This window comes from Arvicola amphibius, chromosome 12, assembly GCF_903992535.2.
Source record: "Arvicola amphibius chromosome 12, mArvAmp1.2, whole genome shotgun sequence".
Lineage (NCBI taxonomy): Eukaryota > Metazoa > Chordata > Mammalia > Rodentia > Cricetidae > Arvicola > Arvicola amphibius.
Genome location: NC_052058.2, coordinates 12,399,940 through 12,423,393, shown reverse-complemented (window position 1 = coordinate 12,423,393; position 23,454 = coordinate 12,399,940). Strand labels below are relative to the sequence as shown.

The 23,454-nt window shown below is 49.2% G+C and overlaps 1 protein-coding gene across 4 annotated transcripts; it reads left to right on the top strand.

Annotated features, from left to right (window-relative positions):
* The first annotated feature begins 1,227 nt into the window (after window positions 1-1,227).
* On the top strand, window positions 1,228-21,903 carry Tlr5 (toll like receptor 5). 4 transcript variants are annotated; one of them, XM_038349355.1, is made up of 5 exons: window positions 1,228-1,376; window positions 8,807-8,978; window positions 15,322-15,518; window positions 17,622-17,720; window positions 18,375-21,903. In XM_038349355.1, exon 5 carries the CDS (start codon window positions 18,378-18,380, stop codon window positions 20,952-20,954), a length of 2,577 nt encoding a protein of 858 aa, XP_038205283.1. In that variant the 5' UTR covers window positions 1,228-1,376; window positions 8,807-8,978; window positions 15,322-15,518; window positions 17,622-17,720; window positions 18,375-18,377; the 3' UTR covers window positions 20,955-21,903. The 4 variants fall into 4 exon arrangements, with proteins under 4 accessions (XP_038205283.1, XP_038205282.1, XP_038205284.1 ...); XM_038349354.1 differs by lacking the exon at window positions 8,807-8,978; XM_038349356.1 differs by lacking the exons at window positions 1,228-1,376; window positions 8,807-8,978 and adding an exon at window positions 1,474-1,786.
* Window positions 21,904-23,454: the final 1,551 nt, after the last annotated feature.

Genomic DNA, 23,454 nt, shown 5'->3' with positions numbered 1-23,454 from the left:
TATAAAAAAATAAACCATATAAAAAAAATCACCTCGTTTTAACACTCTAGTGGCAGCAAGCTCCGGGAGCCTTTTCTTTCCTTCAGCATGTCCCTTTTCAGAAAGCAGACATTGCCCTGCCCCCACCACGCACCCTCCCCCCAGGAGCAGAAGGAGAGTGGGAAGGAAAAGGGAAGTTCAGACAGAAGAACAGTGAGCTCGCAGGACAGAGAGCGCCTCTGCTCTCTTACAGTCTCTGGAGGAAATCACAGCTTCCTTCCTCAGCCTTCAGTCACACCCAGGAGCATCTGCGGACCCAAATCCCAACTTAAGATATTCAGTACTAGGCTGGGCAGATGGCTCAGGTGGCAAAGGGCTTGTGCAAGCGTGAAGACCAGAGTTCAATTTCCAGGACCCATGTAAAAACATCCAGGCACCATGGCCCATGCTGGTGAGATAGAGACCCAGCTCTGGAAAGATAGAGACCCGCAGATCCCTGGGCTTTCTGGCTAACTAGCTTCGCTTACTTGGCGAGTTCAGAGAGAGCTCCTATCTCAGTAAACAAGATGGACAGCTCCTAATGAATGATACCAGAAATGGTTCTCTGGCATTTAAACACATGTGCACATGTATACACACACACACACACACACACACACACACACACACACACACACACACACCTTCAATACTTAGGACAGAGGGTGCAGCTGAGTATTAAAGGGAAAGACGCCATCCAGAGTCAACCCCAGCACATCTTCAGGATTTGGTCTGAATTTAGCACAGGTCAAAGACCACAGGCAAGAATGGAAGTAACTGTATGGGTTCCGGTCCTGCAGCTGCGCCTCTGTAGAGCACTTCTGGACTCGGGCCTAGGCTTCCTTGCCTGGGTCAATGCTGGCCTACATTATTTCAACATATGGTTAGGGGTATCTTCAGAAGTCACGGCTAGCCCTCTGCCTCCTGTCCTGAGCTCTATGATAGCCAAAAGCCGCCGCCAACCCCAATTCTGACTTCTCTCCTGCCTCAGTCACAAAATCATCGCATATGAGATAAAGGTCTTCCCCCTGGCCAGAGAGCAAAGAGGGTACCTAGGCTGAGGTAACTTGCCTAGGACTTCTGGATAGTACTTTTAGAAAAGACAGGCACGGATCACAAAGTGGGCGTGGTCAGGGTTGTGGGCGGAGCCCCCAGCGGCAGGCAAGGCCTTCCCGATCCCGGTGCTCGCTGCAGCTTTGGTGTCTTGCGCGAAACGAGGTCAGCCCAGGAGCCCGCGGTATGGGGGATCCTGCTTGGGAGGTGAATGCCGTGTAGTTGCAGGGGGTCCTGCAGCGGGTTCCCTGAGACCGGCGGAGGGCCGGAACGCAGCTGGACGCGGCGGGACACGACTGGACACGGTTGGTGCCACCGCCCCTCTTCCCTCCTCCTGGGTTGGTCCTGGGCCCTTTTAACTTTCTTTCCCACCTGACGTCCAGCCCCTAGAAGGCGCACTCTGTCACTCGGTGCTGTGGAAACTGGGGTCCCCTGGCGGTGAATGGTGAGCAGAGTGGAGAGCTAGCCGAGGGTGCATATCCTGTGCCCAGCAGGGCAACTCTAGAATTGCACGCTGGGCTTAGAACAAGGGATTCCCTAGTGTGTGACTCTCCCGGCTTTCACCTTTGGCCCCATCCTCTGGAAGAGGCCAGTGGTGATCAGGAATCACTAACCTTCCTTGGAAAGGGGAGGCAGTCACCATCACCTGAGCTATGGACACCTTAAAAAGTCCACTGGCAAAGAAGGCTTTGAACACTCTACCAGGGAGGGGAAGGTAAGCCAGCCCGACCGATTCCATGTGAATACTGTTAGCTCTGAGGCCGGGAAGAAAGTCATCTTGCCTTTGGCGATTACAGCCATGGCTCAATTCTGTAAGCCATAGCTGTAATGATAGTCCCTGAGGAGTGGTGGTGGGTTGGGGGACCGCCTCGTTGTTGGTTGTCTTGGGAGAGAGGGTGTGCTCCCCAGGAAGGCTCCTAAGGCCTTGTGGAAGACAAAAGTGGGGCGACTGCTTCCTCCCAGCCATGGGTGAGCCCTAGAGTTAGCTGGTGTTCGGAACACATCCGTGTAGCACTGCCCACAGGCAAGCAGCTTGACCGCAGGGCCCTTTACACTGTTGCTGTGGGATGTTCCTATCAGACCCCTGCAGGAGCAATGCCTCTCCTCCTGCCCAGTGCCTGGAATGGGGTGTGAACCATTTATCTGCCATGGTCACAGGAGGCAATAGGACTCTCTCTCTCTCTCTTCTCTCTCTCTCTCTCTCTCTCTCTCTCTCTCTCTCTCTCTCTCTCTCTCTCACACACACACACACACACACACACACACACACAGAGCTTGGCCTCTTCTCTGCCTTTCCTCAGAGGACACAACTCTGAGTAGCCTGTCCAAGATCTGTACGTAGTTCTTCTTGACTCCATCCACCTAATTCTCTGGGGGGCAAGAAATCAACAGCGAGGAACTCCCAGCATGCCATGCAGAGTCAGGAGGGAATCCTGGGAAGAGGGCCCTGGCTTCTGCTCTGCTAACTGCTTACTTAGTCTTGCACACTGTGGTGGGGTTCTGGGGGTGTCCAAGAGGAGGGGCCTAGGCCAAACTTAATTGCAGAGCTGCACCAAAAACAGCCCCTATGATAAAAATCGGGATGACTTAGCTCATACATATGGGTTTAATGGTCATCCTGGAAGATAGCCCATCCTAATTGATGGCCCAAGACCACTCCCCTCCAACCTGTATCGGTCTGAGCAAAGCAAGAAACACTTCCCTATTTCATTGTGTGACTGCAAAACTAATCCTGTCAGGTTTTAGTTCTGTCTGAGGAGCGAAGACCTCTCCTGGGGCTGATGTCCCCAGGCCACAGGTTTCTTTGTTAATCTCCTGCACGCTCAGCTTTAGCTCCTCTGAGGAGTCGAATGGGAACTGTTCTGTTTCTCCATGCATGCTATCAGTCCTGGGTAAGTACCCAGTTACTGAGCCCAGATGTGTTTGTTCCGTTCTTCGCTTTGTGGAGAATTCAGAGGACAGACCCACACACTCAGTCATATCTTTCTAGCCCCGGTGTCAGTCTTCGGGTGTGTGAACCATATCCTATGATGTGCTCAGCTCTGCGGGACAAAGACAATGTTGAGGCATGGCTCGCACAGTCCTGCATTGTCCAGGTGTCGGTGGGAGGCAGAAACCTACAACGGTGAGACAATTAGAACACAGTCAAGGAAAAGTCATATGGTGGCATCTGCTAACTCCAAGAAACAGGCTATGGGGGCTAGGAGAAGCAGGGAACACTTGGAAGGGCTGGATGTTAAGAAGTTCAACTTCGAAACCTGGCAAGGACAAGACCAGGCTGAAGAGTAGCCTGGATCAAGAGAAGCAGAGGCTGCGATGGTCCATAGACTCAGCTCCCTCTGAAACCCCAGTTCCTGCTGCATACTACCCCCCCACCGCCCCACCTGCCAATCTCTCTCTCTCTCCCTCCCCCCGTACACCAACCTTTCCACACTGACTTCCCTCATGGTTCTGACCATGCCTTCTTTTCCTCTCCTCTCCTCAGAGAATCTTCTGCTTTTTTGTTTAGAGACTGGGTGTAGCCCAGGCTACCCTGGAACTCCGTGTATCCCAGGCTGGCCTTGAAGTTCTTATCTCACGAGCCCAGTCTCCCGCGTGCTGGAGTTACAGGCAGGTGAGAGTGTGTGTGCACTGAAGCACATGTCCTGGGGGCCAGAACAGGCCACGAGAGCCCCTGGAGCTGGAGTGACAGGGGTTGTGAGCTGTCACAGTGAACGCTGGGAGGTAGACTTGGGTTACCTCCAGGGCAGCCAGTGCTCTTAACTGCGGAGCCATCTCTCCAGCCCTCAACTTTACCTTATGACGGTCAGACACTTTCTGCTTCACCAAATTAATAATACGGTAATGGTGGCAAGTGTATTGGTAGCATCTACGTGGAGCCGGGCATTGTTCTAAGGACCGAGAGTTGTTCCGTGCTGACTAGGATTCACGCTCGTCATGCCTGCTTGAGATCTAGTCACTCAAAGCCCCCCTGCTACACTCAGGACAAGCAAACTGGCCCTTTGTCGGGTTTGTGTTCACATTCCCGACACCACCGCGAAAACCATCACCAGCGTCATTGGACTAGCTGTCTATCTGGACTCAGTTTCAATGTGGCTTAGAGCACTCTCATGGTCAATAAGTAATTTAGTAGTCAATGAACCAGATGCAGTGCGTGAGATACTGTAAGAGACCCAGAGATCCGAGCTGTGTTGCCCATCTCATTTGCCCTTCACAGTCCCCCCCCCCATTTCGAGGAAGGGAAAGCTGGCAAGGATTTGAACTCCGCACAAATGTAACAGAGGCGGTGGTACCAAAAGCCACCCCTGGCCCTGCTGAGCTCAGGGCTACAGGCTGCTCAGAGATATGACCCCATCTCCATCTCTGTAGTGACAAAACAATGGGCAAATCCCTAACGTGGATGTGCTCAGATGTGCAAGATTGTCACACCGCTTCCTTATTTTCTAGAAATCGACTTACTCTGTACTTGAACTCTGGATCTCTCTGGGCTGGGATTCATAGTAAACACCCCAGGACTTTCAAATTTCCAGACTTTATGCACTGCCAGGACCTCGGAGACAAGGGTGGGCAGTGTGACCTACCCAGTCCTCTGGTCACTCCGGTTATCCCTGAGGGAGGGCCTTAGTCTCTGTCCCCCCGAGAAGGCCCTTCCATTCTGATGGCTCCAGCATTTGGCTGCTTCACAACACAAAGCTAATTACCAAGAGCCGAACCAATCCTGCCTTCCTGGGCCTGCTAGACCACGTTTCCCTTTCTGTTTCTACTGCCCAGCTGCCCACCCCCTCTGGATTTCTCAGCAAGGAGTCTGTGTCCTCACCCCAAAGACCCTTCTTGGGAGCCCACAAGCTCCCTCTGGGTATAATTCTGTCACTTGCTTGCCAGAGGGCAGTGTCTAGAGAAACCATGAGGGAGGTGGAGGTGGGAACACAAGGAAGGAGGAAACAAGTGTTCCAATTCTAAAAGTCATCAGGCTTACACTCCGAGAGGAAGCTTTGCTTAAAGCCAGGACATAGGTGGGACTATTTTCACCGGTGTCAGGGACATTGTTATCCACTATCTTCAAGATCCCTGTAACAAACTTGCAGCTTTGCTCACGTGGAGATGACTATTCTGTTTCTGGGAAGACTGGCTGCGGTCACGTTGCCTTGGGAAGTTTTAGAGTCCACAAAAATGGGGACATGCTTCTAGTTCATGACTGCCACAAGACAGAGGCATCACCCACCCACCCAGTTTGGAGCAACAGAGACCCTTGAAGGACTTGAAAACTTACAGTGCCACTGTCATCCCTGGGCTGCTGTGGCCTGAAATGCAGAAACTGAAGACAAGGGAACCAGACTTGTCCAGAAGGCCCGGTTGGTAGCTGAAAGAGTACTCAGACTCAGATTTGGCATCTCTGGACCCAGTGCTTCTGCTGTGGCCTCATATATCATGGAGGTTACTGTCACCAGCAGACAAGAGCCTAGTCACTCTGACTCCCTGCCCTAGCTTAGAGTGGAGCAGGGACACCTCTGAGGCCCTGCCTTGGCAGACTCCACGTGCATGAACCTCCTGGGGGAATGTGTTTCTGATCAGGGCACACCACCTAACCTTTGCCTGTCTCGGTCCTGATGAAGTCATCTTTCCTCCTCTGCACCTGGATCCTGACGCCTGTCTTCCCCCTGCTTTGGGGCTCAGCTGTCACCAGGAGTGTCTGTGCCTGCCAGAGCCCTGTCTGGGTGTGATGGCCCAAAAAGCTTTCTCTTCACATGCAGACCACAGATCCTCCCCAGGACCATTCTCAAGTGTTTTAACATCTCATTTCCAATTCCCATCTTCTGCATATCTGATCTGGGCTTACCAGGGTTTCTAGTCCCTGTTCACACACACCCCAGTCCCGATGGCTTCCGATTTTCCCGACTCTGCAAAGGACTTCCACTGTGCTTAGCAAACTGTCTGTGTCATCATTTGCTGCCTCGGACTTCCCAGCTCTCTCTGTTCCAGCTCCCTGACCTGGGTTTACTTTGTCCATAGATACTCGTAGATACAAGGTGTAGCCGAGCTGCACCTAGGGAGGCCATCAGAGCCTGCGGTGTTAATCTTCTAATTGAGAGCATCTGCATAGCCTACACCTGGCCACAGACGGATCGGAACTGCTACGTGACCTCCCTTCACCCAAGGGTTTTAAGTGTGTCATGCCAGTTGCTAGTTTTGCAATAATCACTCAGTAGAAATTATTTTATTTTGATCGGCTGCTATCAAAGTGCTCTAATGAGTCTATAATAAGCAGGCAGGAAGAGCCATTCGGAGCCTAGACCATTGGGATACTAATACTGGTTTTAGAGAGTATCTGTTTGTTGTTTGGGAGCGCTGGGGACCATTCCCTACAGATATTAAAGCAAACAGGAGCCATTGTTATGTAATTTCCCACAAATGGTCAAAGAAGAACCAACCCACTTCAGGAAACATTCCTTCTCTCTGCATTCCCCTTCAGTGGTTTCTAAGGGTGTGCCCTTCTGGTGAGGTGTGGGTACGTGAATGATGGCTGTCTATTTGAGCATAGCAAGAACTGGTGGACTGTGCACAGGCAGCTGGTTCTCTGGTTTGCCTTGGCTCCCCACCCCCGCACTTCCCCCCCCCCCCCCCCCCCCCGCCCCGCCGTGTTCCTAGAGGAAGCGGTAACGACTATCCCTGGTATTTTATAGATGATTGAACTGATGCTCAAAGAACTTCAGCGCTTGCCCAAGCTCACGCACCTGTTAAATTGTGGAGCTACGATCGAGTTTAGTTTGGTTGTCGTCTTAATTTGGAAATGCCCCGCACTAGGCAGGCACGCATTAGGCAGGTGATTGGGCTTCCTAGCCCAGCCCAGCTCCCCAGCTCTAGTTTTCCCCATGGAGGGCCGCGACCTCCTCCCTCGATCTCCGCCCAGTGTGTGCCCCCTGCTGGTGGCCAGAGGGAGTGCCTGCTGGACCTGAGAAATTCATCCCAAACTCTGCAGCTTCCTTCCCTCAGATTAAACCATGGGTTCTTCGAGCTCTTCCTCATGAGAAGTCTCCAGCGAGAGGGTGAGAGAATTTGTAGTTAATTCACTAATACAGCTCAAAACCAGTCCTGTAGAATCTTGTCCTTAAGGCATTCACAGGAGAATGAATTGGTGCTGGAAATCCTGAGGCTAAAAGCAGGGCTCCCAGTCCTGTTCATTAGGGTGTGGTAAGTGGGCCAGCCCCCTGAGAATCGCCCGGGAGCATGTTAGTGACGCAGACTCTTTAGCTATGAAGATAGCTCAATGGGGAAATCATTTGCTGCCAAAGTGGTAGGATCTGAATTTGAATCCTCAGCACCCACATAAAATCCAGCAACTCTAACACATAATTGGCTATCTCATTGCTTCTGCAAGGAGATGGAAGAGACAGGAGAAGCCCAGAAGCTTGAGGGCCAACTATTTGGGGGTACAGAGCGACAAACAGCAAAGACATCCTGTCTCAAATAGGATAGCAAAGGAATGACACCTGAGTGCCCCCACACGAGCACACTTATGCCACACACACACACACAAACACACACACACCACCACCACCACCACCACCACCACCACCACCACCACCAATTCTTCTTAATTAAAAAACTGCATATTCTCAGATTTCCCCAGACCAAACAGATCAGCATCCCCACCTCCAGGGTACCCCTGTGCTCAGACAACATTCTTTGAGGCTCTGTGTATGTTTGGGAACAATTTTTAGGTTCGATTTCTTTTAATTATCACAATGACAACCGTGCTTGCAACTGGATTCGAATTCCAGCTCCACAATTTACTCTGGGCGAGACATTTGCCAAGGGCACAGCCTCACCTCCCTAGGCACCTGTTTAATCATTTAGAAGACGATTTGACGCTCAACAAGTCAGTTCTTCGACTCTTAGGACACTCCCATCCGTGTGAGACCAGTGCTTACACGCTAACCCTGCCATCACCTAGCCCTGCTGCTTAGGTCTGTCAAACCCTGATGGTAGCCTTACCTCACTCCTCCCATCCTCAGCGCCCTCCCCTCCCCTCCAACCCCATTCCTCACCCCCCCACCCTCACCCCCACCCCCACCCCCACCACCAGAAACCCACAAGATCCCTGAGTCAGCAAGCTCTTGGTTCCTTGGAATGTAGAAACAGGCTGTCTTGTCCTAGTACTGGAAGCTAGAAACCAAATGATCACAGACACATCATGAAAGAGAGTTCTGGGTCCCAGTGGGAAGCATCTTTTCTTTTCTTCCCTGGTGCGGCAAAACAGAAAAGTGCCCACGTGACTGAATGACTGGGAAGTCACCTTCTGCCCCAGAGGCTGGTCCAGACATTCTCGGTCTCTTCAGCCCTCAGGTCTCGATTTCGAAAACCATTTAGAACCTTTCTCTTCCAGTGAGTATTCCATTCAAGGGGGGTCAGGGCTCACACCCCTAATCCCAGCACCTAAGGCAGGAAGCCTTTGAGTTCAAGGTCAGCCTGGGCTGCACAGTAAGACTCTGTCTCAGAAAGCCAACATCGAGATGAATAAGAACACACATAATGACAGTTATATGAATGAAATGTCGCAATGAAACTCGTGGCTTTTGCATGCTAACTTGAAATTTTAAATTTTTTTAAAAAGACCCAACACACAAAGCCAAAGAACAAAGAAGTGAAATCACACATAGTAGAAAACCAACTAAAAGGAAAGTGAATAACAGCACAGAAAAACATGTGTGTAATGATTCTATTTGTTCTCTCTTAGCAAAGCCATCGCTGTGTCTCCTGATTCATTAAATCCTTGTTGTTGTTACCATGGCTGTGATGAGATTCCTACGGCCTCAGGAGTCTTTGTACAACCCGCGATCCACTGCCCCTAGAATGACAAGAACTTATTAGATGTCCCTGGTGTTCGGATGGAAAGGCCGGTGCTCCTGGTGAGACTGTGGCTTCCAAACACGAATGGGAAGAATATTGCTGGGGTGCTGGGGTTGTGCTAGGAACCGTGGGGGAATCGAGTAAGAATAAAACCGAGTCCTTGCCTCGCGGCTTACCGGAAAGAAGTAATGTAATAAAATGCTGCCATGGAGATGGAGCCAGGATGTCAAGGGAGGGAGGTGAGCGTGCCTGGGGGGATGCGAGGACTGTTTGGAGATAGCCTGTGGAGGGAAGATGGGATGGGATCAGCCAGTGAGACACACATATGCTCTCAGAGCTTGGGTACCAGGCTAGGCAGAGAAACAAAGGATGCGGGAGGCCAGATTCTAAGTTAGACAGTAAAGTTGGGAAGCAGGGCTGTGGCTGTAGACAGTATAGAGATGATGGAGAAAGTCAGCTGGGTTGTTACCCGTCTATAAAATGACAATTCAAGCCTGAAATGTCCCCTCTAGGTTGTAGTCTGAGGTGGGGACCCTGCAAAGTTCTGGTTCGTGGGTCTAAGGATTCATCGAGGACTTTTCTAGTCAGTGCTGTCTTCTGGGATGCTCCCTGCAGTAGCACGCATGTGTTAGAGACACGTGTGTAAGGATGCGTGTGTTAAGGCTCACAAATCTCTCATCCCCTGGGCAGCCATCCCGGCAGCACCAGGAGGAGGGAGGCAGACGCCAGAGCTGGACGTGAAAGGATGCATCATTCAGCATATTTACCATAAGCTGAAGACAGCAAAGCATTACCTGACTTAGAGAATAAAATCCTAATTTACAAAAAAGGGTTGCAGGTGGGCTTTTAAGTACAAAGCAGGGAGCCTGGTGGCAGTTTGGGAATGAATTTCTAACATGGGTCTGTGGCTCTGAGAAAAGGTGGGGAATTTCTAGCCTCCTAGAGTTCCAGCCCCACCCCCCAGAACCACCCAGACTGGGAACTCAGCAAGCCACGGTTCCTCATGGTGTCCCCAGCCCTCCCCCCATGACCCTCCCCACACATGGAACAAAGATTACAGATAAATGGGAAAGTTCTTGCTGGGCTAGACATGACAGACGTGCTTTGTATTGAGGAATCATAAACATTTAGGGAGGCAAAGGCAAACAGACCCTAATGAGAACGGCGAGCATCAGTAAATAAATCATTCTCCAGAGCTCGCAGCGTCCCCAGAAAACTAATGCGCTGATCTCGGAGTCCTGTTTGCCGAACAGTTGTCAAGTGTTGGGCATTCACCTGCTGTGCCGATCCCAAAGGCTCTGGAGTGGATGGCTCTGAGAAATACGGAAGCAGTACCATTCCCAGCTCTCATGAACAAGCAATCTTCTCCCAGCTGTGGAGAGGGTGCTTCTTGCAAGCATGATTGCCTGAGAGCCATCCTCTACCCAGAACAACCTCTGCCTGAAGTGTTGGGTCCCCACACAGCAGCACAGAGGGGAGCTGCCTCTTGGCTGTACAGAGCTCTCCTGTGCCGCACCCCCCCCACAAACACACACACACACACACACACACACACACCACGGACCGGGTCTCTACAAGCTCAGACCAGAAGAGTGCAACAGCAGATCCGAGGCTGGAGCCTGGCCTTGGGAGTGAAGTTGACTCCTGAACTGTAGGGGATTTGGAGACAGTGTGCTGAGGGTACACCTGAGTATCTCACCTTTGTGTGGATACAAGTACGCACAGTGTGTGGACATAAGGCAGGCAGGCAGCTGGTCTGGAATAGCTGGGAAGCCTGGGAGCTGAAGGTGCTTAGGGATGGTTTGAAGAGCTGGTTCATGGGGGTAGAAGAAGGAAAAGTTCCAGTAGACAGGTCACAGAGAATGAACAGAAGGAGCCAGGGACAATAAACCCCCAAGGACCCACCTCCAACTAGGACTCAGTTCCCAGAACATAGAGAGCGCCCCAAAACAGTGTCATTAGCTGGAGGGGGTGGCTTTCCCAACAAGAGCCCAAGGAAGACACTTCAGATTCAAATTAGGACTTCAACAAACCAGCACCCCTTGGAACAGTCCAAAACGTGTCTGGTTAAACAGTTCTTCCCAGCGTTCTGTCCTTAAGCCCACATCCCGCACTCATTCTGGGAATTGGTCCACAGGTCATTACTTGGCGAAGCTCTCCAAGGCATCTAATGCAAATGAATTTTGGTTTTCTTGCATAGCCAGTCTTCCAGGCTTAGTGCTCCAGGGGGCCCCAGGTTTGAACCCGGCACCTGGAGGAAACGCTCTTTCGGCGACTTGTCTTGTGGCTTGTCTCGTGGACGCAGCTAGTCTGGGACTCAGCTCAGACCCTGGGGCCTAGCAACAATCCTTGACTGGTGGTTTTCTAAGGATCAAGTGTTAAATTAAAACAAGGGCTTCCCTGGCTCAGCCTGAGGCATTCGCTAACTAACTGTGTGTCCAGGGAGGAGCTGCACCCCCAAAATAAAAGCTTATGGATTTGCTGCCGATACCATGGCCCATAACTCAGACTGCTTCGGCAGGCAGCTTTTCTACCCAGACAATTAAGAAAGGAACCTGCTCTCTTAATGGCCTGGATTAACTCGAAATGAAGGCAGCTGGGAAGAAAGGATGCTGACCTCCTCCCTCTGGCCTGATTATCTTAATTAACACTACACGGCAGGAGTTTGGAGGCCAGCATTGATTGTCCTATTTCTGTTTGTCGCCCTCAGAGCCCTAGACACAAGTTAACCCGGCCATAATAGTCAAAACCCAATACTCAGTGGTCTCCCGGTCTTCTCACCAGAGCGTCTTCCTGCAAGAGAAATGTGGGGTGTGTGGCTCAGAGGGCATCCTTTAGGCCCACGCTTCTCAAAGCATGGCCTGAGAACGGCTTGCATCAAAGGAGCCTGGGGTACAGTTTTAGAATGCTACTTTCAACAGCCTCCAGGCCTGTGGGATCTCTGGAGCTCCAGCAGTAGGTTTTAGCTAGTTAAACTGATTTTTTTTTTTCTTTCGAGGTGGAGTTTTACATTGTTCGGGCTGGCCTCGAACTTGCTATGTAGCCAAGGATGAACTTGAGCCCCCAATCCTCCTCCTTCTCCCTCCTAATTTCTGGGGTTATAAGTATGTACCACCACCACACCTGGCTTAGTTCTTTTTTAAACTGTGGCAAAATGTGCATGGCATGAACTCTGTCATTTAAATCGTTGTAAGGGTGCATGCAGCTGAAGGCCATTAAACACTTCCACCACTGTCTTCAGAACTTCCTCAAGGTTCCGAGTTTTTTTGGAATTCTAGGTCCATTGAGCCATCTTGCCCCACCTGCTCCTTTCAGCCTCTGGTAATCTCACTGTGTCTTTTGTCTCTGTAAAGTTGTCTATTCTAGAAACCTCATGTAGACTAAGGTGTCGCTCAGTGGGAGAGCGCTTGCTTAGCCAGTGCCAGAGTTTGGAATCCCACAGTATTTGTTCTTCTGCATCTTACTGATTATACTTAGTATAATGTCTTCAAAATCCATCCATAGCTGGGCCGTGGTGGCGCACGCCTTAATCCTAGCACTCGGGAGGCAGAGGCAGGCGTATCTCAGTGAGTTCAAAGCCAGCTTGGTCTACAGAGCTAGTTCCAGGATAGCCAGGGCTATACAAAGAAACCCTGTCTCAAAAGCAAACAAAAAAGTCCATCCATGTTGTAGCATGTGTCCCAATTTTATTTCTCTGGGGCTGGAGAGATGACTCAGCAGGTCCCTGAGGTTGGTCCCTGGAACCCGGGTGAAAGCAGAAGCAAAGAAGTGGCTTCATGAAGTGGTTCTGTGACCTACACGTGCAACACAGACCCAATAATAATAATAAGAAGAAGAATAAGAATAATAAGAATAAGAATAAGAATAAAAATAATGATGTTAAAATTTTAAAAGGACTTCCATTCCTTTGTAAGGCTGAGTTGCACACCCAATCCTGGGTTTGCTCTTGCTGTTTCTTGGTTTATTCTTGCCTCAGCTACTGTGAACCTCTCTGGCATTAGAAATCCTATGATTCATGGTGTTCCTATGCACCTTATGGTTGAGGTGGAGTCAGTGTTGCAGCCAAAGGAGCAGATGATCAAACCATCTGTGCCTGGAGTCACCTGTTCAGAGCCAACAACTCCAGGTGTTCATGCCTTCCCCCCTCAGGTTTTAACATTGCAGCATAGTGTCAAGAGCCTTGCAATCAAGTTACAAAGAAAATAAATTGAACAAACATATTAACGTGTTTTTTAAAGTGTAAGTTTACAATTTTTTGGTGAGCAGCATTTCTGGCTCTCTTTGACTGCATGGGATCTGTGGACTGTGTTTATGTCAGCCATGCCTTCTAGGTCAGCTAAAACCTGCCTTTCTCTGTCAGGACCTAGACTCAGACCCCAGGTGATTTCAAGGAGTTGGCAAATTCAATGATTATTGATTTATGCCAAGGGCTTTTGGGCCGGAGTGTATCTACAATTTTCACATCTGTTAAGAATACCGATTTTTGAGAATGCCTCATCTTCAGTGTCTCACTGAATAGGCGTAGGGAGGCCCAGACCACAGGTCTCCAGACTACAGGGAATCGAACATGTAACCAGGTTGAGGACTGTTCATCGTGGCCAGTCTCTAAGTGAACCCTAAGGACACTAGGGCTGGAGAGAAGACCCTGGCCCTCCCCTCTCCCTGAAGCTGAGTCTGCATGACTGGTTCCCAAGTCCATCCTACTGTTCAGTGCAGGGGGTGAAACTGTTTACAAAACCAGAATCCTCCATCCGTTACTGAACTGGCCCTGTCTGTTCACCTATAATGCTTGTTTCAAAAAATGAACTTGTTCCTAAGAAAACTGATATATTTGGGGATATTATTGATGCATTAGAGAGCTTGACTGGGGATATAGTTCAGTGAAAAAGCTCTTGCCTAACATGCCCAAGGCCATGGGTTCAATCAATAGCAACAAAACAAAACAAAAACCCCTGGTAGTAGAAATACCTCATTCATTTTTTCCTTATGTGCAATTTCTTATACGCAAAGACAGAAAGCTGCAGCAAACTGAACTAAGCCACCTATGAGGACACAAAATACACCCTGGTGTCTGTCTGCTGCATCCACTCTCCATGTGTTTTGGGCCTCAGGCATCTATAGTTGGCGTTCAGATTTTCCCCCTGATACCAAACAGCCTCCCCGCTTCCCACCATTTCATAATAATGCAGCGACTGAAACCCTCCTGGTATCCACTTCCACCAGCAAACCTCAGGTCTTTTCCAAAGCCAAGTACCCTGTCTATCAGAGTATTAATGGGTCTCTTGTTCATTTAAGTAGGCTAACCACATACCAGTTTTATTTTATTCCTATCCTTTTTGTGTGTGCTGATGATGAACCCTTCAAGCCTTATACCCTTACCTTACTTCTCCTATAAATCCTGGGAGTAGAGTGTATGACTTTTGCAGTGGTTTTGTTTGAGATAAGTTCTGACTATGGAACTCCGCCTTGAACTCAAGATTCTGCCTCCATTTCCGGAGTTCTGGTATTATAGGCAGGCCCCACCACACCCAGCTGCAGTGCAACGACTTGTCTTGAGTGGTATGTTCGTGGTGGGGAATCGAACCCAAGACCTTATGCATGTTCTACCTCTGTGACCAGAGAATGCATATGTCACCAGAGACTCCTAACTATGTTTTGATTTTCAGGAAATCTGGGACACAATAAAAAGACCAAACCTAAGAATAATAGGCGTAGAAGAAGGAGAAGAAATACAGCTCAATGGTTCAGAGACTCCTAACTATGGAACTCACTTCATGTGTTTCTTTTTGTCACTGGACATCTGCCTTTCTTCCTTTCCACCCTCTGCTCTTGGCAACCACTAGAGGGCAGACTCGTCTGATAGGAGCGGAAAGGATTCCCTGAAGATTAGGGTCCACACTACTCTGTCCTCACAGCCCACCTCTTGCTGCGTGGACTCCTTCCTGGAATCTCTACATTCTGAAGTCAGAGTCAGGAAGACCGTGGCAGTCTGGCACTCAGCTTTAGTTAGGTTTGTCTTGGTGGTGTTGGATGTCTTTACATCCACTCATTTGAGCTTCTGGCTCCCATTTCAGAACAAATGCTTGCTGGTTCCCCTCCCATGCTCTCCGCATGAGCCTCTCTCTCCCAGCACCTCATCTCACTGCTTAGCTGGCTCCCCTGCTCACCTGTCCTGCCAGTCATTCTAACCAGAGATCTGCTTCAGAGGTAAAAATAGAATTTTTCCATCCTTCTATCCCTCTTAAAAACTTAGGTCTGTGTGATATCTTTGTAATTAGAACATGTGCCCAAAAGAGTTTTGTTTAAAATCTACTTGTTCAGCTGGTTTCATCTTCCTTACTATAATTTTAGCTTCTCTTGTGAATCTGAAAATTGAAACATCTTGAAATATGTGTTATTTAGGGCTGTCACTCATTACCAGAAATTCAAGGTCATCTAGTTCAGCAGTCGTACCTGGGGACCAACACTGATCTCGCCAAAATCAGAATTGAAACGAAGGCATTTAACTGTGCTTTTCTGAGCTGGCATCCTCACACTGGTGTCTCCGAGGGAATATCTCCATCCGGTTACATAAGATGAGAAATCAGCCTGATGTTTGGGTAAGATAACCGCTGCAAAGCCAGCAGTGACTTGGGGACCACGCGAGCTCTTTCCTGCACCTTCTTGCGTCTCAACACTATGTTTGTCTTAGAGTCGCTAAAAAAAAACCCTGATTGGTGGAGTCAGAATTTCTGTTCTCTTACCTTCTAGAACAGAGGCCAGCAAACTGTGGTCTGTGTTTGGACTGCATAGCCTAACACTCTTACCATTTAGCCCTGTGCACACAGCGTTTCCACCCCCAACCTATGAACCACGGTGGTTGTTTCCATGCGTACGGAAGGCCCTCTACATCACATTAAAAGAGGTGGACTCTGGGAGAGTCTGGGCACAGCATTAGGAATGTGATGCCAGGGGAGGGTAAGATCTCAGAACTGTCAGATTTCCAAAGTAAGACCTCATGCCTGTGAAGAAGCTATGCATAGTGGCCTGTGTCTGTAGCCCCGACGCCCGGGGATGGGGGCTGAAGAGGAAGGACAGAGAGACCCTGAAAACTTATTGGCTGGCTGGGCAAATCAGAACAGTGTGCTTCCAGTCCTGTGAGGGCCTCTGTCCCAAGGCAGTAAGGAATCGTGATCATGGAAGACACCCACCATCCTGCCCTGGCCTCTGCCAGCACGCACATGGGTGTTCACAACCCTACACTTCCCCACATGCACTGTACAGATGCACACCACAGAATAAACCATATGAGGGGCACTACAGTAGGCTGACTGCTGCCGGGTGATCTGACTGTGCAGTAGAGCACTGTGGCCTCCTCGGGTGTGGGCAGTGAGGCCGTACTCTGGCAAGCTTTGGAGGCCACAGTAGACCCCACTTCCCACTGTCAGATCTGCCATTTTGTTTATTTTCCTATGTGGGTTCCAACTCTGGTTTGCGCATTCTTCTCTCCACTGAACTGCATCTTCAGAGTCTTCATTTTGGGTACCACTCAACAGACGTACATTTCACACTGGATTCCTTCAATCTGCCTTTCAGGGTTCCACCAGCTTCTAGAACCACAGTCTTGGGGGTTGCATGCCAAGAGAAATGGAGCTCTTTGTTTGGGGTCCATTTCGGTAGCTGCCTCCTGTATCTCGTCTCAAACTGGCCATCTCTCTCCTGGTGGATTCTAGCCTTCCCTCTCTAGACTTGCTCTACCAGCCAGGACTTATTTTGGGTGATGACCAGAGCTGCGGGGGAGCTATTCTGGGTAGAAAGGATCTGCACACATGAAGTTGGCAGGTGTAGCAGCAGGATGGCAAGTCTAGGCAGGGCAAACAGGAATCTGCAAGGAGAGAGATGCATGGCTCAAGGGATGGTACAAAAGGCCAGTGTCCCTTTAAAGGCACAACCTCAGTGACCTAAGTTCCTCCCACTAAGCTCCACCCCCTAAAGGCTTTACTACCTCCCAGGGGTGTCATAGGATGACAATCAATCCTTTAAAATTCTCAGCAACCACATGGTGGCTCACAGCCATCTGTAATGAGGTCTGGTGCCCTCTTCTGGCCTGCAGACATACACACAGACAGAATGTTATATACATAATAAATAAATAAATAAATAAATATTAAAAAAAAATAAAACCTAGGCCCAGTAGGGAATACTTTCTAGGACACAGAACCTTCCAATGGAGGCTTTTGACGAGAGCCATTGACAGCATGTGAGATGTGTTGTAAAAATGGAAGAGCCATGCACTTGGAAGATGTCTTAGTTACTGTTCTAATGCCATGGAGAGACACCGTGGCCATAGTGTCTCTTAGAAAGTATTTAATGGGGGCTTGTTCCAGAGGCTTAGTACACTATCATTATAGTGGGGAACATGGTGGCAGACACGGCAGGCACAGTGCTGGAGAAGTATTTGAGAGCTATATCCTGATTCACAGGCCGAGAAAGAGAGACTGCCTGGGCCTGGCATGGAATTTTGAAACCACAAAGCCCACTCCCAGTGACACACTTCCTCCAACATATTTCCCCCCTAATCCTTCTAATCCTTTCAAAGAGTTCCACTCTCCGGTGACTAAACATTCAAGTATCTGAGCCTGTGAGGGCCATTCTTCTTCAGACCACTGCAGAAAACGTTAAGCTTTCTGAGATCCTTGTTGATGTTTTCTGTTCTCACACAGCACCTATGCTTGGAATACATGACAGACACTTCTGTGAGACCCCCTTTGCTGCTGAGGCACATGAATGGATGCTAAGCCTCCTGCACCGAGCTTCAGCAGGTAGGTGTGTCATACTTGTGTCAGGCATGCAGCAGGTGCTCAGTCCACCTCATTAAGCTGATCAAATCTGATTCTTTATGAAGATACATAAGATACTCAGTGCCTATAAGATGACACGCATAGCGCGTCCAGCTAGCTCAGATCTTTGGGGATGGGCTAGAATCTGGCTAGATTGCAGCAGGGAAAGCAATGTGTTTATGATCTGTCCACAAGCTGAGGTTCTGGGAGTAAGGAATGGGAAGCCCCTGGATGAACAGAAGTAAAAATATCTTGTCCTTATGATTTTCAACTTCCCTCCGCAGCTCTGGAACTAATGAATAAACACTGAGTCGGTAACAGGTTTTTTGTTGTTTGTTTGGTGTTAGAAGGGAGACCTCGAACCTGGGACATGCTGGGCAAGTACTCTAGCATTAAGCAAACTCCCCAGCTCGCAGTATCTTTAAAGCACTGGTGCCCAGTGTGTAAAATATGCACTAGCGAGTGTTTGAGAAGAAGAGTTGGTGGCTCTCTCCTGCCCAGCAGAGTGTTTGTGGAATCAGTTGAGCAAAGGGCCCCAAGAGAACATCCACATCACACAGGAAACCCTCAAATTCTGAGAACCTGTGTGCAGATCCTCAGGTTGTAATGTGTTTTTATTCTTCTCTTTTCCCATAGATCATGGCAGATCAACTTGACCTTCTTTTAAGTGTGATCTTCATGGCCAGCCCCATGCTGGGAATGTCTCCCTGTTCTTCCAATGGCCAGATCGCCTTATTCCGTCATTGCAATCTTACCCAGATCCCCTGGGTCCTCGACACCACAGAGAGGCTCCTTCTCAGCTTCAACTATATCAGTGTGGTCAACGCCACGTCATTTCCATTCCTGGAGCAGCTCCTGCTGCTGGAGCTGGGAACCCAGTTTACACCCATGACCATCGGCCGGGAGGCCTTCAGAAACCTGCCCAATCTGAGGATCTTAGACCTGGGCCAAAACCACATTGAAGTCTTGAGCCCAGACGCTTTTCAGGGACTTCCCCATCTCTTGGAACTTCGACTGTTTTCCTGTAAGCTCTCCAGTGTCGTGCTAAGAGATGGTTACTTCAGAAATCTAACTTCGTTGGCTCGCTTAGACCTCTCTGGCAACCAGATTTACAGCCTTCAGCTCCATTCTTCATTTCAGGAACTGAATTCCTTAAAAGCCATAGATTTTTCTTTCAATAAAATATTCCCTTTATGTGAGGATGAACTCAAGCCCCTGCAGGGCAAAATATTCTCTTTCTTTGGCTTCAAATCAACCAGCCTGTTCAGCAGAGTCTCTGTGAGTTGGGAGACTTGCAGGAACCCCTTCAGAGGCATGTGGCTGGAAACTCTAGATCTCTCGGAAAATGGTTGGACAGTGGACATCACAGGCAACTTCAGCAATGTTATCCGGGGAAGCCAAGTCACCTCTTTGATTCTTACATACCACATAATGGGGTCTGGCTTTGGCTTCCAGAACATCAGAGACCCTGACCAGAACACGTTTGCTGGCCTGGCTAGAAGTTCGGTTATGTTCCTGGACCTTTCGCACGGTTATATCTTCTCCTTGAATTCCAGAGTGTTTGAAACGCTGAAAGATTTGAAGTTTCTGAACCTTGCCTCCAACAAGATAAACAAGATCTCAGATGATGCGTTTTATGGACTTGACAATCTCCAAGTTCTCAATATGTCATGTAATCTTTTGGGAGAACTTTATAATTCCAACTTCTACGGGCTACCTAGAGTCGCCTACATTGACCTTCAAAAGAACCATATTGGGATCATTCAATACCAAACGTTCAGATCCCTGGAGAAATTACAAACCTTGGATCTCCGCGATAATGCTCTTAAAACCATCAGTTTCATTCCGAGCGTCCTGACCATCTTACTGGGCGGCAATAAGCTGGTCGATCTGCCACGCATCCACTTTACAGCCAACTTCATCGAATTAGCCGAGAACAAGCTGGAAGATATGTCCAACCTCTACTCCCTCCTGCAAGTTCCCCAGCTCCAGTCTCTCATCCTGAACCAGAATCGCCTTTCCTCCTGCAAGGCAGTCTACACCCCTTCCGAGAACCTGAGCTTGGAGCATCTTTTCCTGGCAGGAAATATGCTGCAGCTTGCCTGGGAGACTGGCCTCTGCTGGGATGTTTTCAAAGGCCTTTTCCGCCTCCGAGTCCTGTACCTTAATAGTAACTACCTTAATTTCCTCCCCCCTGGAATATTTAGCGACCTGGTTTCGTTACAGTTGCTCAATCTTGGCGCTAACAGGCTGACCGCTCTCTCTCCTGGTAGCTTACCTGCTAATCTAGAGTTCCTTGATATATCTAGAAATCAGCTCTTCTCTCCTGATCCTGGGTTGTTTGCTTCACTTAGCTCCTTGGACATAACGCATAACGAGTTTGTCTGCCAATGTGAACTTATCCCTTTTATCACTTGGCTCAACCAAACCAATGTCACCCTGCAGGGCTCTCCTGCAGACATATACTGCATGTACCCTGACTCCCTGGTAGGGGTCTCCCTTTATGACGTCTCCACCAAGGAGTGTGATGAAGTGGAAGCCTTGCAGTCCATAAAGTTTTCCCTTTTCGTCCTGTGCACCGTCACTTTGTCCTTGCTCCTTGTCACCACCTTCACATTCATAAAGTTCCGGGGGACTTGTTTCCTGTGTTATAAGACCATTCAGAGGCTGGTGTTCAAGGACAAGGTCCGGAGTTCAGAACCCAGTGCATACCAATACGATGCCTACTTTTGCTTCAGTAGCAAAGACTTTGAATGGGCACAGAATGCTCTACTCAAACACCTGGATGCCCAGTACAGTTCCCAAAACAGACTCAGGCTGTGCTTCGAAGAGAGAGACTTCATCCCCGGGGAAAACCACATCTCCAACATCCAGGCGGCTGTCTGGGGCAGCAGAAAGACCGTGTGCCTAGTGAGCAGACAATTCCTTAAGGATGGCTGGTGCCTGGAAGCCTTCAGGTACGCCCAGAGCCGGTGCCTGTCTGACCTCAAGAACGTTCTCGTCGTGGTGGTGGTGGGGTCCCTGTCCCAGTATCAGCTGATGAGACATGAGACTATCAGAGGGTTTCTTCGAAAGCAACAGTACTTGAGATGGCCTGAAGACCTCCAGGATGTTGACTGGTTTCTCAATAAACTCTCTGGGTGCATACTAAAGGAAGAGAAAGGGAAGAAGAGAAGAGGTACCATTCCGTTGCAAACTGTAACAACCATTTCCTAGTGGAAAGAGCCATTTTCAAGCGTCAGGGAGAACTCTGCACGTTGTATGTGCTCGACCGTTTGGGGGTCCTTCCCAGGGGTTGTTTTCTGTTTATGAGAGCATCATCAATCTCTTGGTGTTCATGTCAACAGATGTTCTGTGTCACTGACCTCCTAATGGAAAATGACAGAAAGTCGCAGCTGCCTCTCAAGTTTCCCACTCCCTGTCGATGTCCTTCTGGGCCCATCCTCTTGCATACTGCCAGCCTCCTAGATGGTGAGGCCACCTTGGGAGAAGTTATGGTGGCTTTGTGCTTCCTGTGTTGTTCACTCCGAGAACAGACTGTCACTGTAGATCACAGACAGCAGAGATGGGGCTTTCTTGGGCCACGGAAGTGAGACCAGTGCTGAGGACCACTGTCTCTCTACATTGGTGATAAGACCTTGGATGGCAGCAACCCCATCGCTGTGACCCTCATGCACTTACTTCATGTCATGACCCTGCAGGCTCAGCTTCTGGGGGTCATGGCCATCTACTGCATTGGACCGCTCACCCGGTACTCACACCTGTTCATGACTTAGCGCCAACCTGACCCTTCCATGTCCTTCCCTACAACCCTACAACAGCTATGTGCGCGCTACACTCTGTAAGAAGGGTGTGGACTTTACACAGATTCCTTTCTGATTCTGTGGTTTCTTAACCGTGGAACTTGAGCTTGCTATACCATGGCTGGGCCTCAGTGTTCTCTCCTGTAGGCCTAACAACATCTACCTCATCAATATGCCACGAATGCTCATTGGCCAAGAATGTCATGACTTCTCTGATAGTTTTCTTAATTGCCCTAACGACCATAGGTGAAGACGCACATTCAAAGACCCCAGGAGGCTATGGTAATTTCTTGAATTTGTATTTTTTTAATCCTAAAAAGAGTTTATGTGCATTCTAATCATTTTGTGTGTTTATTAATATAGCAATGTTTCTCTGCAAAAGCATTAAGAAACCTTAAACCAAAGAACTTGTGTCGCAGGTCCCCTCGTCCTCATTTGAGCTCCCTCACGTTGTGTACTTACTGCTAGGCCAGCTGCTGCAGCCTGAATACCTAGAGGGGACTCAGCACCTCCCTGTGACCGACACACACATCCCAGTCACTGAAATGTGTGCCAATGGTGTATTTGGTATGTGTGAGGACACCCCAACTGTGAGCCCTGTTGGGCCAGCCCTTTTTTGGTTTGCCTGTGTGTTCTGGGGCAAGGGTGGGACCTGGACCATAGTAAGTTCTTAATGAAGCGATAACCCACAAAGTCTGGCCAATAATTTATTAGGGGGTGCAATGGAAAAACAGATTCACGAATACAGAACAAGGTAGATGCTGCTTCTGATCCAGTTGCTGTTGTCCTGCTGTTCTGTCCAAGGGCAATGAGGACCAGCCACAAGTCTTACTCCTGCTCCAACCACGAGAGAGAGAGAGAGAGAGAGAGAGAGAGAGAGAGAGAGAGAGAGAGAGAGAGAGAGAGAGAGAGAGAGAGAGAGAGAGAGAGAAAGCCTCCTCCAAAGATTTATTTGGTCACATATCCAGAGAAAACTATGGGCATAGGGCTAGTTACACTGAATGTCTTTGGCTGAAATAGATCAAATTTCCATAACATCTTAATAAATACCGAAGTGTCAAGCAACATCCACTTTCTTAAGTGTCAGCGTGGTTGTTGTCTGCTCTTAGCTCTCCAGGGATGGATAGGACAGGGCTAGGCTGGGAGAATGACGCCACAGAGAAACTGAAGGCAGGTGAAGGCAGAAGATGCTGGGTTTGGGGAAGCACTGGGCTTATGGTGTGGAGCTACTGGAGGGGACTCATCTAGAACAGCAAAGAGTGGTGCTGGGCTTGAGGAACGGGTATGGGGAGGCAGGAAAGCAGCTCTGGCTTATTCATGGAGACTACGTTCTTTTGATCCTTGTTCTAAGGAGTACAGCAAAACTGGACCCCAACCTTCCTCACGGTTGCAACCACAGCTCCTGAAGATGAAGGATGGTGTTGAGCTGGTTCAGGCTCACCTCCCTGCTATCTGTCAGCCTCGGCTCTGCACACGCTGCAGGCACAGCTATGATGCTCTGCTGGTGTCAGTCTCAGCGGAGCCTCTCCCCAGAACGAGGTAGAGCAGCGCAGCCGAAGAGTGGGAGATCAGGGAAAGTGCAGACACGCAGTTTCTCAAGTCTGCCTTCTTTTCTGAAAGACTTTGAAAAGCATAACTTTTCTCTGTTTCTCTCTACCCTGTCCTAGCGTGTTTTCCCTACACTCTGGACCTCCATTCTTCTTCCTAAAGTTCCCGCTATGCCATGTGGTCTCCACGACGGCTTCACTCATGTGTCATGGCTTTCCCCGTTTTCTTCTCCACTCTATCCCTCCAGGCATCTGCTGAGATTCACACCCTGCCTGCCCTGGGGTTTTTATTTGTTCTGTTTTCAAAGTTGAGCTCTAACAAAACCATTCTCAATCTTTAAAAAAAAAAATAATATTCCACTGCTC